Genomic DNA, 15,502 nt, shown 5'->3' on the forward strand with positions numbered 1-15,502 from the left:
AATCTCCGGAATTAAATTCTATAGAACACTTATGGCAAGAATTAAAATTAAGAAAAGGGACTGAAACTTTTGCAAATATAGCTGATTTGTGCGAAAAAGTTCAAGAAGATACCTACCCCCCTTACCCTAGCCTGCAAAGTGTAATGGACAGTGAAAAAAAATACCATTCGAAACATCTCTAATTGAGCCCTCCAAAAATGCTCATTATTTTAATTGAACCCCTTCAGTTGTCCCAGAAAAATTAAAAACTATGATAATTTTTTCGTTTTTAGCAACTGCGATATCTTTAGTAATACTTAATATTTTTGCAAAGAAACAAGAAAAAAAATTGAACACTTGCTCGTTTTAATTGCACCTCTCTTACTTTTTCAAAATTATTAATATATATATCATAACCAACAATTTAATTTTATTGTATGTTCTTTCCAAATAGATGGGTTAACGCGTAACATACAACAAAATTAGATTGTTGTTTATGACATACATATTAATAATTTTGAAAAAATAAGAAGGGTGCAATTAAAACGAGCAAAAGTTCAATTTTTTGCCTTGTTTCTTTGCAAAAAATATTAAGTATTACTAAAGATATCGCAGTTGCAAAAAAAGGAAAAAATTATCATAGTTTTTAATTTTTTTGGGACAACTGAAGGGGTTCAATTAAAATAATGAGCATTTTTGGAGGGTTCAATTAGAGATATTTCGAATGGTATTTTTTTTTTCACTGTCCATTATACTTTGCAGGCTAGGGTAAGGAGGGTAAATACCTGTTCACCTATTAAACTAAACGATATATACATTCCTTAAAGAGATTACGGAGATACATTAAATATTTAGATATGCACTTGGATTGAAGGTTAACATTGAAAGAGTACATATTTACAAAAAAAACCATTAGTAATTAAACAGAGGAAAACATATTGGCTCATAAGAGAAAAATCGGAGCTAACAATCGAATATAAACTTATGCTTTACAAATCTATACTCAAACCAGTATGAACCTACGGCATTCAACTGTGGGGTGCTGTTTCAAACTCGAACGTCGAAATACTGGATCGATTCCAATCGAAAGTGCTATGTAACATCGTACGTGAACCCTGGCTTGTCCGAAATCAAATTATTCGAAATGATCGAAAGATTTTATCAGTAAAAGAAGTAATGAAATATTTTTACACAAAATACAAGACTAGATTGCAAAGCCACTCTAACAATCTTATTAGCAAACTTTTTAAACAATCAATTAATCAATAATTTAGACTCAAGAAATATAAAATAATGAATGTCTAAATAAAACATAATATAATGTCTCTTGCGTAGATTAAAAACTAGATAGAATACTCACTGGAGTACTCTTCTGTATTTTGTAACGGGATGGATTAGCTAGTACAGACGGGGTTTATTAAAGAACAAACTCCCACAATACAGAGCCAACCGCCGCTCCGTTAAACGCGTATGAGTATACGTGTATTCTCCTTTACGTTTGATACTTTCGTTCCTATATCTTATTTCCAACCGAGTTAAACTCACCTTAAGTCACCTGACTTGTGACACTCAATCTATCTTAGATGTGAGTGACCTAATGTTTACTCAAACTAATCCCCTAAATGAAATCGGTTTGAAGCGGTGATAGATCCGTTAAACTAATAGGAAACGAAATAAAGTAATGCAGCGAATAAAATCAAGATCGTTTATGACTAGAAAACTACAGTCTTCAATGGGCCGAAAGACTAACGCACGCGAATAGAATTTACAGTGTTTAACAATAATACGGAGAGAGAGAGAGAGAGAATTCGAAATTCGACCACGAAAACTAACGCTCGGTGTGAATACAAAAAACAGTTGTGATAGACAAAATACGAGGATGGTCCGATAAGTACTTAACCTCACCGCCCAATGGCGCCACTCTCGCAAAAGAAATATTCTATCATGTAGTACAACCTTCTCGATGGTTACTGTCAAAATTTCAGCCGGATCGGAGTTGTAGTTTATTACGGTCGGTGATTCGATTCTTGTTTTTGGAAGGGAAATCGCGCAGCGAAATCAAAAAGCGCTTGGATGCTGTGAACGGTGACTCTTCTCCTTCGATGGCGACCGTCAAAAATTGGTTTAAGGAGTTTCAACATAATCACACGTCGATTTTTGAAGAGCCACGTCCAGGTGCTCCGAAAACGGCTACCACGGAGGATAACGTGACAAAAATTCACGATCTCGTATTGGCAGATCGACGATTGAAGGTGCACGAGATAGCTAAGATCGTAGGCATCTCAAAAGACCGCGTGGATCATGTCCTGCATGAAATTTTGGGCATGAGAAAGCTGTCGGCGCGATGGGTGCCGCGTTTGCTCACTCCGGACAACAAGCGCAACCGTGAGACAACTTCAGAGCAATGTCTGACGCTGTTTAAGCACAATCCGAAGGAGTTTCTGCGTCGTTTCGTGACAGTCGACGAAACATGGATCCACTGGTATACACCAGAGACCAAGGAACAGTCGAAACAGTGGACTTTACCCGGCGAAAGTGCTCCGAAGAAGGCGAAGACTGCCCCATCGGCCGGAAAGGTGATGGCCACCGTTTTCTGGAATTCACAAGGTGTGATCTACATCGACTACCTGGAGAGGAGCAAAACGGTCACAGGGCTGTACTATGCCGAATTATTGGGCCGATTCGACGTCGAATTGCCGAAAAAACGGCCCCATTTGGCGAAGAAAAAAGTGCTCTTCCACCATGACAACGCACCGGCTCACACCTCCGCCGTCACCGTGGCCAAATTAGGCTACGAACTGCTGCCCCATCCGCTGCCTCATCCACCGTATTCTTCAGATTTAGCTCCGTGCGACTTCTTTTTGTTTCCAAACTTGAAAAAGTAACTCGCCGGGCAGAAATTTGAGTCGAATGAGGAGGTAATCGCTGCCACGGAAGCCTACTTTTTAGACCTCGAGGAAACGTATTTTTCAGACGGGTTAAAGAAGTTGGAGCATCGCTGGGTCAAGTGTATCGAACTAAAAGGAGACTATGTTGAAAAATAAAACGCCACTTTTCCAAAATTTTCGATTTTCTTTTGTAGGCTAAGTACTTATCGGACCACCCTCATACTACCGTAAGCGAGGCCTGCAATGGCTCGGTCGGTAGGGCGACGGACTCGCACCCGGTATGCCCGGGTTCGATTCCCAGTCCCTGCTGATTGATACAAGCACCACGGAAAATAGTTTCATGTGCTTTGTTCTCAAACACATTGCAAGCCTCCGTCGCTGATTAGCACTGATGGAGCATAAATGGAGCGATGTTAAATAAAAAAAAAAAAATACCGTAAGTATTTGTCACGCAGAAAAAGGGAAGTCCACCTACCCTGCGGTGCAATTATGGGGATCAGACGTAATTATTGAAGCAAATCTAATATTGGTGCTCCTCTGGAACCAGCTGCGCTGCCTCGTTCACGAAGAACAGTGACTGCTACTGTTTTGCCGCTGCTTTAGTTATTACTGCTGATATTGCTGTTTGCGATCACTCGCGCACGTATCCAAACAACCGGAGAAACAACTTTTGGATTATCAAAACGGCAAAACACAGTGAAATGTATTTGGCGGTACTCTCTCAAGTAACAGCTGAGGCTTAACTGAAACTTTGAACTCTCGCGCACCCCCCCCCCCCCCCTCTCTCTTAGATGTTCGCTCTAGCATCGCAAGTGCTACCTAATCGCGAACGGATCGATTGATCGAATCGACTACCGTTGCAATTCATACAAACATAGTCATATGGTTATCAAATTCACTTAATATCTTACATGGACAAACAGCTTGTAAATTAACTTGCAGTAAATAAAATTAATATACCACAGGGAACTGCTTCATACTGTCTGATTTTGCACGATCGTATAATCCTATTAGTGGTAATGTTTTAAAACTTGTATAGCTATACTCATTAATATAATACATAATAATTTTTTATCAAAAATAAATAAAAATTCTTTCCTAAATATTGCGTATTTCCTTTATTTTCTTCATTTTAAATAGGGTTATTGATGTGTTTGGATGTAAACTGGGTGGGTCAAGGAGCAATCGTGGTCCACCTGGTATAAGATATAAAATCACATAGGAGAGTTGGTATGACTTAGAAAATAAACGACTCTGTAATGTGGGCATTGCTATTCATTCTAATAACGCTATAAACTTAAAGACTGATCAGAATATTCTTTCGGTAGTAATTACAAACATATGTGATATTCTATCAAAATTAGAAACTACTATAGAAGAATTAAAGGATTAATTGTTATTCACCGAGAAGAACTTTATGAAATTCATAGAAGTTAATCTGATATCAACAATTTTGTAACGAAAGCTCGTTCGTTATCAATTTTTAAAGGTGGGCAAGTAAAGCGCACTAGCTCATAGCAATCGAGGGAGGGGGGGAGGTAAAGAAATTAAAGTAATCAAAAATCACAGAAAATCAAATACCGTATAATTATACTTATAACCAGCTATACAAACTCTTCACCTCTAATTAACCCTTTAACGTGCAAATGGCCAAAATTTTAACGTCAACTTCAAGCTTGTGCCTTTCAATTATAACCCTTGTGAATATTGGAATAAATATTCTTATATATAAAAGTCTTATTTTTTGAATGGCATCGTCAGATTTATCAATAAATGAGCATAAATTATTTATTTTTAACAATAAACAAAAGAGAAATGGAGATTTTTTATTTTTTTTAACTATGTTCTTGGCACTCAAGAACATTCTAACCCATTATGATGACCATTAGGATGCAGAACCCGAAAGTTGTACTTCAAAAATATACTCTGAAAAACAATGATTTTTATTGTTAACTAATCCAAAATGGAGCCTGAATGCCTGAAATTATTGCAAAATCATAGTAATATGCACTTTTGAAGTATAATCAAAGTTTTAGCGAGAAAAATGACTTTTCTGAGTCTTGTGACAATAATTTGGATGAATATTAGCAAAATTAGCTCAGAAAATTGATTTTCAAGATGGCGGCCGTGATGAGTCAGCTCAAATAACGTACTTACACAGTTTTATAGACACTGTATAGTCTTCAATCTTCTTTATTCAATAGTTTTATGAACTCTCAGCACCAGTCGATCCAAATTCATTATTATCTTATCAAAATTCAAAATGGCTGATCCAAGATGGCGGACTGCAAACTCAAAAATAGCAATTCAGGAAAAATAAAAAATACAATCGTATTCTGTGAAATTTGAAATCAAAATCCTTCTCGATCCATCTTACGCAGGAGTCGTCGAGCGGTCTACGGCTCTCGCACTGAGGTTTCCCTGCTTCACCTGGTTGCAAGTAGGGCAATCTCTGTACACATAGCCGATTGTCCCACAAACCTGACAGTAAAGCGTCGGCTCCGAAATTCGCTTCAGGCAGTTGTTAGCATAATGCCCTGGTTATCGGTATTTGTAGCAAACTACTTGCGGATTAACTTGAGCTATTGGGCATTGAGCCTTCCTATGACCTAACGCATTGCAATTGAAACAGGCCCCCGTAAATGACCTATTTGAATTGCTACCTCCTTGATTGTGCTGCTACGGAACCAAGCTAAGGGCTACACTTGTAGCCGGGGCCCACGAAGCCTGCGGGTTCTGACGAGCAAGCGCGGCTCCGTTTGCAAGTTGGTTCGTCGCCTGTGGCTGTTGCTTATTAGCTGTAGCCACGGCAATTTCACCGTTTTGCTTCTTGCTCTTCTTCTTGCTCCTAACTTCTTGTTCTGCTGCTGCGCTTTCTTTTTAGAGGATTCAACCGTTAGGACCTCATCAATCGCGTCGTTTAAACTGTCTATAGTTTCGACCGATTTCTGTTTACCGGTAGACTTCTTCATGTTGGCATACGCCGATTCGGGAATTAACGTCGCGTCGGCCGTTGGCGACTTTTGCCATCTTTTTCAACCGGCCCTAAAATCTTTAAGGGACAAACCTGCCTCTTTAAAACTATTTAAATCAGAGAAAGACTTAGTTTCAAGATATCGCTTATATCTTGGATGTAGACCTACTATGATCATCGCTAGCTAACGTTTTACCTATACCGGTGGATCAAAACGACGCAAAATCATCTGGAAAGCCGCGACGTAATCCGTTATCTTCTCGTTCTCACCCTGTGTCCGTTGACGCAACTCACCGTAGAGTTGTTCTCTATTTAATCGCCGGTAGAATTCGCTAGAAAAACTTCTTTTAAAGCCTTTCGGCGTCTTCCACATACCGCGTTTAACCTCATACCACGAACGTGCTTTGTCGCGAAACGTAGTGCCTACCGGGATAAGCATCTCTTCGTCGGGAATACCGTAATAGCGCTGACAATCGCTTAAGCCCGATAGGAAACTTAACGCGTTCATACCGTCTTTACCCGGAAAGCGGAGAGACCATGCATTGAGTGCGCTTACCCCGTCCGCAGGTATACTATTGATATATTTTATTCACGGAGGACCGCTCTCTCTGCTTGGCTTCTCTATCTTTTTTCTCAGCGATCTTTCTGACCGCGTATCATAACTATCGGTATCCGACGGGCACGTGCTCGTATCGCTAACTCCGAAATTTTCTATCTTTCTTGCTTGTCTTCGTTCATACCGTTTCACACTAACTACACTACCTTTGCCTAACGAGGCTGGCACCCGCGCTTCATTCGCCGCAGTTGTCCGTCCTCCACGCTCCCAGTCTTCTACCCAAGAACTTGCCCTAGGCACGTGGTACTTCATACTATTCTATCTGGATCGGCGTAGATGGACGCACTACCTGCTAAATTGTTTCGCGCGTTCGCGTGAGCCGGGGGCTCAGCCGCAACCGCTGGCACGTTTAGCGCGGCGCGGTCGCTGATCGGCTTGGCCTAAGACGGCAATGAAGCCTGCTACTCGGCCTGAGTCGCTCTACTGTGCACCGCCTCACTCTCTACCCTAAAAACTGCATTCGCGCCATCCGTGATACCCTGTCTATCTTCGCGTCTATAAATCCAGCGCGGTACTGAGGTAAGGGCCCCCAGATTTGGGTTATTGTAACGAAAGCTCATTCGTTATCAATTTTTAAAGGTGGGCAAGTGAGGTGCACTCGCTCATAGCAGTCGAGGAGGGGGGAAAGAGGGGGAAAGGTAAAGAAGTAAAAGTAATGAAAAATTACAGAAAATCACATCAAATCAAATCAAAATCCAATCAAAATCACGCTTTAAATACCGTATAATTATACTTATAACCAGCTATACAGACTCTTAACCTCTAATTAACACAACGGTGTTACAAATATATCTTAACACTACTGAACACAACGGTGTTATTAACACTTACTACAATAAAGAAACAAAGAACAAATTACCTAATTTAACGCACTTACAAATTTAACCGACCTACAGAACGTGTCGCACGGCAGGTAACCGACATGACGACGAACCGACTTAGCCTACTTATACTAAAAGAGAAAGTCGCCCGGCGAGGGATCGCCTTGACGGTACGCTACCTGAACAAATTTATGACGCCTACCGTAATTAAGGCAGGTAGCCGGCGCGTACGCGCCTTGCTACCTACCTGACTTACGATTACTCGCTGTGCCATACCGTTGACGAGAGAGAGAGAGAGAGAAATTAGATTACGAGCCTTGACCTTATTGATGCAGGAACGGGAGGCCTAGCTGCGCCCTGCGGATGGTGTTGCTAGCCGTCGCTGGGCAACTCTTTGCCGGCTCCTTCGGGTAGCGTCCCAAGCAGATGCTGAAAAGGGCACTTGTCCTCTTTTTCTCCTCGGCTTCTCGTCTCAGCTCCTTGACGGCGTGTGCGTTCGGCTGACCTCTGCGCTCTCAACTGCACTGCTGACCGACTAACCACCGTCTGTACCGCTGATCGACTGAAAACCTTCTGTACCACTGATCGACTAATGATCGTCTCCTCGCTTGTTCGCTTCCGCGATTGACATCTTCTTCGCTCGATCTTTCTCTCCCCACTTGACCTATTTATTAGATGGCGCGCGACCAATGCGCTAATTGGTTACGCGTCGCGCGCCTGCCTAATCCTGCGTGGGGCACGCACGCCTCTAACTCTCTCTCTCTCTTTTTCTAACACCTAATCTTGTCGTCAACTTAACGATTTCGGGCCGGCTCAGCCTCGCTCGACAATCTCCGTCGGATGAAACAAAGACCATGCATTAGGCACATTCTTCAATAAGCCTAATGCTGGTCACCGTGCCTTGCCGAGAGAAGGGGAATTGGGGAAAAATACCGACGAGAACAAGCGCGACGCTTGCTCTCATCACAATTTGAAAAAAAAATTAATAAGAATCGTTTGCTATTCAATAAATGACAGCACATTTTTTTATTTGAAATCATTCTCCATTAGCACGAAGCAGAAGAATAGTATTTCGTCTCTCTGACAATTGTCAAACCCCAACCGAAAATGATAAGAAAAAGAAATCAATCTTTTCAGTGGAAATCATACATTGAAAAACATTCAACAAACACCAAATTCATACCAAAATTAGAAAGATAAAAAAAACTTTGAACCAGCTACGTATAGTATGTTATACACTACACTCCCGCTCAAAAAGATTTGACCACCTAAACTGAAAATTGTATAAAATTAAAAGTTTTGTAACTCTCGTTGGGAAAGTCGTAGGAAGATCTGCAGTTCGTCATTTTGAAGATTTTTCTGCCATATTTTAGGCTATGTATGTTAGAAACCATGTAAATTACTTTCTCTATTATTATATCAGAGTAGAAGGATTTAATAAAAAAATTTTTTTGGGCACGTTTAGATTCCACGCCATTTTGTAAAAAAATATTAAGAAATAAATCAACTCAAAGTATTTGAAAGGTGATTCTAAGACTTTTCAAATGCTACCTGGTAGAACTCTAACATTTTTTAAGCAAAGTTATAGCGATTTTTGTGAAAAAAAATCATTTTCAATACAAAGTTAGATAGCTTGGAAATTTCAATGTATAGAGAAATATGTTATCAGGAAAAAATGTTCTATTTACTGTATAGATAATGTTGAAAAATATTTTGGAAGGTTTAGAGAAGATAAATTTTTCAATGATATTCGACCGACGAATTTTTTCATATTTTCATTTTGAAATTTAGATCATCACATGACTACGGTCTTTTATCATTGGAAACCTTGCCAATTCAAAACAAACCGAAATTTGAATATAAATAAAAATATCCTGTTGTCATTCACATCGGAGGACTATTCTGTTAATAAGACTTCTTACATATAAACATTCGTTAGATTCGTAAATTTTGAAATTTCCTACTTTGTTTCTACATAAAATCTCATCAATTTACGTAGAGTCCTTCGATAAAATTGGCAAAAACAAAAAATCACTCTCTTGATACGCGTTCTGAAATTGTCTTTCTACATAAACGTGGAAAAAGTAATCGGGCAATTGCAAACATTTTGGAAATAGCAAGAGCTACCGTTAATTATAACGTCTTGAAGTTTCGGAAAAGAAATCGTGAAGAATAAAAAAATTATTGGTAGACCAAAAAAAAACGATAAATCAGGAGATAATTATATTACGTGCAGTAGTATTAAAAATCGACGTCTTACTATTCCTCAATTGTGCTCTGAAATGAATGAACACGTTGACAATGTTAGAGTTTCTATTGTAAATCGGTGACTAGTTGAGAAAGGTCTATCAGGAAGAGTTGCTCTGAAAAAATCGCCTTTGAGAAAAATTAATCAAAAAAAGAGGCTTCAATGGGCTAAAACGCATGGAAATTGGAGCATTAGTCAGTGGAAGAAAGTGCTATGGAGTGATAAATCCAAATTTGAAGTTTTTGGCTCTAAACATTTAATCTACGTGCGACGACGAGTAAACGAAAAGTTCTCAAAAAAATGTATCATACCATCTGTGAAACATGGAGATGGTTCTGTGATGGTTTGGGGATACTTCGGAGGATCGAAAGTTGGTGAATTAATTAAAATAGATGGCTTTATGAAAAAAGAACAGCACAAATGAATTTTGCAGAAAAATATGACTCTATCTAGTACAAAAATTATTAGGAAAGAATTTACCTTCCAACAAGATAACAATCTGAAGCATACTTCCTAAAAAAATGTAAAACTTATTTGAAAAGTTTACAGAAAAAGAAAACATTAACTGTCATCGAATGGCCGCTATAATCACCAGATCTTAATCCCTAACCGCATTAATCTGGGAAGAATTAGATTGAGCTGTACTTCCAAATTCCATTTATGGAAAATTTTACAGTAAGAATGGAAAGAAATCACAAGAGAAAAATTGGATAAATTGCATAATCGAGGCAAGAATATTATTATAATATTATGTAGATTAACTTGTTAGTTCATTGCTTAATCATATCCTTATTCTAATAATGGGGGCATGGGACATAGGGCCTACATGTCGATACGAGAGTAGATAACTGCTGCCGGCGGGGGACATGATGTCTACATATTGATACACAACAGTCAGTAACAAGAGATGCAAGTCGATATGCATCTACCAACAAACAGCCCATACGCTGGTAACGTAAAGATTGATTTCGTTACCGATTGCCGGTAAAGAGGGAATGAATTCTCGCATAGTAAATGACTCGGAATCCCCATAGCCAATACTACTCTGAAATAATATTTGTTAATACATACAGCAGTATTATTAACAGACAAGAGAATACTCAATATCTCAGTAAACAATACAATAGTATTCTCAAACTTTCTAAATAGATTTATTGTTATTGGTTATCTAGTATCATATTATCACATAAGCTATTGCCCGATGAAATATTTTCGTATCCTTGTTTTATTAAAAATTGGCTTTGTTCATAATTTCATATATTAATATAATTAATTATTTTTGTATTCTGTTTATATTTTCCTCATTGTTTCTCAGTATAACTTGTGTTGTGTAACTTCTCACTCCTATTTTGTACTACGTTTTCTGATTGATATGTATTATATTATGGTTAGTCATCATATTTTACCACCGAATGCTTTATTTTTTGAATAAAGGACTGGATGAGGCTGGAAGACAAACCAGCGAAACATTATCGAAAATAAATTGAATCGAGATTTTTTATTTGATATTGGGATCACTCTCGTATTTCTTTGTTTTATAATTTCACGAAATTTAATATGATTGAGAGTATATAATGGTTAATCATCTTTTTCAGCGAAATATTAGTGAATTCGTTATTTAGTGATTCAATGTGTGGCGGTTACTCCACGTCGCGCTGAGCCAACGTCAGGTGACACTACACTCGGCTCCGAGAGACGGCGAGCACGAAAACAAATAATTGTGCCGCGAGAAGAATTCAAATAATCTTGCGCTAGCTTTCCTTCACCCAGACGCAACCATTGTTCTCATTGCTGACGCCTCTTCAACCGCCATAGGAGGAGCGCTAGAACAGCAACTTGATGGTAAACGACTGCCTCTTGGATTTTTTTCTAGAAAATTATCGCCTGCCGAAAAAAACTACAGCCCGAACGACCGTGAGCTCTTGGCAATTTTTGCAACCCTAAAATACTTTGCGCACGTCGTGGAAGGCAGATCCTTTTTGATCAGGACCGATCACAAGCCTCTGGTGAAGGCGTTCCAGCAGCGACCAGACAAGGCTTCGCCGAGACAACTCCACCAGCTCGACTACATTGGCCAGTTCTGCACCTCAATTGTGCACATTCTAGGTCAAGAAAATCAGCCAGCCAGCATAGAAGTCCCTAAAGCTCGCTTCAACCATGTGCATTTGGACCTAATCATAATGCCGCTAGTCAACGACCACAGGTATTGCTTAACAATCATAGATAGATTTACCAGGTGGCCGCAGGCCATCCCGCTAAAGAACCAGCTAGCCGAGGTGGTGGCCCGGGCATTCTACTCTGGATAGATCACCATCTTCGGTACTCCGTTAACCATAACCACGGACGAAGGTCTCCAATTTGAGTCAGCCCTATTCGGCTCTCTAACCAAACTCATTGGCGCCACCCGCCTTCGGACGACGCCGTATCACCCGCAGTTCAACGGCATGATAGAGCGCTGGCATAGGACCCTCAAGGCTGCCTTGATGTGCCAACTCAACTACCCCTGGACGGAACTGTTGCCTACAGTGTTGCTTGGATGACGCACCGCTTACAAGGAGGACATAAAAGCTTCACCTGCTGAATTTTTCGTGGCCCAGGACCAGGCTGTTGACACAATCACCTTCCTGGACCACCTCAGGAGACACTTCAAAGTCATCAGACCAACACCCACGTCTCATCACTTAAGACCGAAACAATTTATGCACGGCGATCTCCGATCGTGCTCGCATGTTTTTAAACTAGGAGCGCCAGTGAAGACGCCGCTCACTCCATCTTATTCGGGTCCCCATAGAGTGATCGAAAGGCTGGACGATCTCAGATACATTATCGACGTGGACGGATCCCCGCAAACTTTATCGACCGTGAAGCTGAAACCTGCCTATTTAGCAGCAGAGGACCTGCCTGCCTGACAAAATCGCGAACTACACGCGCCTCCAAGAACCATCTCTTTCAACATTCCAGACAACGCAACTCATAGCAGTCAAGACAGGACACCGTCGCAAGAAGTCTCAACATTCGAACCCGCCTCCCAACGAACTTCCCGTGCTTCATCCTCGACAGAACTGCCTTTTAATCAGGTACCTTCCAGGAAGGGAGTGGCTGTGGCGGTTACTCCACGTCGCGCTGAGCCAACGTCAGGTGACGCCACACTCGGCTCCGAGAGACGGCGAGCACGAAAGCAAATAATTGTGCCGCCAAAAGAATTCAAATAATCATGCGCTAGCTCTCCGACCTTCAACAAGTAAACATTTTCGGTCTGAAGCTTGAGAAAACGCTTTTCCCGCATTCCTGTACGGTACTGTGCCACAGCTCTGGCGTCCCGAGTTATTCGCGCAATTTATTATATTTCTGCGTTCTGTAAAATAAAGATTGCCTTCAATTCGATACAGTTAATCTTGTGAGTGATTTATTTTACCTTATTTACGCAACTCCGAAACGCACGAGAGCTGGGCCTTGTGCGTGTGGCGACACAATACCCAAGCTCGCTGCATCTTCGAACATCTTAACAACTGTTGTCATTGACTATTCATTGAAATATAATAAATTATCATTTAACTTAATATTTTCTCATGTACAAATCGATAAACTTTTAACGATTTTTGTATCATTTTTCGTGGAATAATTTATACAAGAGACGTATTATCTATAGACCAGAGTTTATTTTCAGTTAGAGATTTAACAATTATTAAATCAATTATAACAAGTTGAAATGATTATATAGCATCAAAATTATTTCATGTGATTTTAAACATACAATAAATTATATTTAAAAAATAGCCTTGTAGCACAATTTTTTTATCCTTGAAAAGATAATTATAATTTAATTACAAATACAATTGAATAAACCATGCAAAATAAATGAATTAATTTTTTATATCTAAGTAAAATCATTTCTATCCAGGGTAAATAACATAGCTGTTTTATTACATTTTATCATCTTTCCTGATTTAATCATATTCAGCTTTTTTCTATCTATTATTTAGTTACTTTCTAGGTTCATTATCGTTATTAAAATTCACGACATTGACCAACATTAATGAAATATAGTATAGTTATTTTCATTCTATTACTTCTAAATTTCATAATTTTACTCTAATATTTATTTAATAATTTTATTAAATATATATTATTGCTTTCTTTATTTTTTTACAGGTGATATCAAATAAACGAGAGGTAGCCATGGGCTACTCGCAGCTAGCTTTGAAAATTGAACCGTCAGATGATTTGGATCCTGATGATACAACCGAGCTTATGACATAAAACACTTATAAGTAACCTTATTGTCAATCATGAAGATGGAGAAATATTACGTTTCTGAAACGTATGGACATTAATAGTTAGATAAATAGGCTCATGAGTGTCTGTAAAATACAAAATACAAATGATGGAAATGAAACTGTGCCAACACAATCTGAAGTAGACTTTATGATGGCTCTAATGACAAGATTAACAATTTACTGTACAGCAACCAATTTAAATATTAGTTTAAATGTCCACATAAACTCTAGAATGCATTTGAAATATGAAAATGATATTGGAAAGTAAAGACACTAATTTAAAGCAGCCTAATAAATTCCACTTTATTTTGCAATAAATTTTTGAAAAAAGTAATAGTAAGATAAATTGTGAATATAGAATATTTATTACATATTTCAATAGCTTTCATTATAAGTTACATACCAGGAATCAGTTATAATAATTACATATTACGTCTGAAAGAAAATTATGTAGAATTACTAAATTGTTTCTTTTATAAAATTAAAAAAATTGATCAATTATTTTTCAAGTAATCATTCTTCAATTGACCTAACTCATAAGGTCAATCATGAATTTAAAGAAAATAAAGCCATAGTAGCTATTGATCAAAAACAATAATAAAACTGTTTCATATAATGACAAAATATTCTAATGAACATAAATATACCATGAAAATTAGTAAAATATAATAACAGTAAATTATAATTTGAAAAATAAAAACAAAAAATGATAACATTTGTTTACTTGGAAGCACTATATAAATTGTAAGTAGGCATATGATACATGACATATATTGCAATCAGTCTACAAAAATACTGTATCTATTACTTAGTTGAAAGGTACACTTCATTTGAGACACTAAACTAACATTAATCTTTTTCATTTGTATTTATTTATTTATACTTTTTATAACTTATTTCAATTTTGATTTATCAAAATACTCTGTAATTATAATAAATTGTATGTAATATATGACAATTCGATTGACCAATGTATTCTTATAAAAATTGACCAACATGTTTGAATAATATATGCTTCTATTCGTTAATCATGTAATATTGACCATTGTTAAGAAAATTAAGAAAAATTTTAGAGATATAAAAACCGTTCCTTATAACCTGTTGTAGTTAATTACACTTTAATTTTATTTTATTTAAGCCAGTGAATTTTACAAAAATGCAAGATTTTAAAAATATATGAACATTTTTATATATTATAAACATCTCAATGTTATTATATTTACGGTATAATATTATGAAAATGAATACACAGATTTTTTATGCTATCTTGTTATTTATGCAATTGAGACTGTACTATAGTAAGACAGACGCTAGTTACAAATATTTGTTTAAATTTCCAAGTGCAATGGCTCTGGACTTTTATTCAAAGACCTAAAATTATTTAAAGAAATATATTCTTAAGATCAACAATTATCATTCAGAGTTTGAGTAATCAGAATGTATGAAGTAAAACTCATTTTTTAAATAAACCTTGTAAAAAGTGTCTATTTATAAATTATATTTATATTTCTCTCATCTAATTAAGATATTTAATATTAAATTTCAGTTAATTTCTTTTCACTAAGAACATCTGTATAAGTAAAAATGTTAACTAAAAAATATAAGTTCTCTAATAATACATAAACATTTTCAAAGCGTGTTGGAAATGTTTTCGCGCAGACATTTATAAAATTAGATAAAGAAAAGTAATCTAAATGTG

General features: G+C 37.6%; 1 protein-coding gene across 5 annotated transcripts in view; it reads left to right on the plus strand.

The window, feature by feature from the left end:
* The window catches only part of LOC131670719 (furin-like protease 2), a 1,261,737-nt gene extending 1,246,814 nt beyond the window's left edge, over positions 1 to 14,923 (plus strand). For 3 of the 5 annotated variants that reach the window (XM_058946572.1, XM_058946583.1, XM_058946562.1), the window contains one exon: positions 13,679 to 14,921. In XM_058946572.1, the coding sequence (XP_058802555.1) occupies positions 13,679 to 13,786 (108 nt within the window). In that variant the 3' untranslated portion in view covers positions 13,787 to 14,921. Of the gene's footprint in view, positions 1 to 13,678 lie in introns of all 5 variants that reach the window. The other 2 variants (XM_058946600.1, XM_058946592.1) reach the window with 2 other exon arrangements.
* Positions 14,924 to 15,502: the final 579 nt, after the last annotated feature.

Source organism: Phymastichus coffea, unplaced genomic scaffold (genome assembly GCF_024137745.1).
Source record: "Phymastichus coffea isolate CEN01 unplaced genomic scaffold, Cenicafe_Pcof_1.1 PCOF00009, whole genome shotgun sequence".
NCBI classification, from domain to species: Eukaryota; Metazoa; Arthropoda; class Insecta; order Hymenoptera; family Eulophidae; genus Phymastichus; species Phymastichus coffea.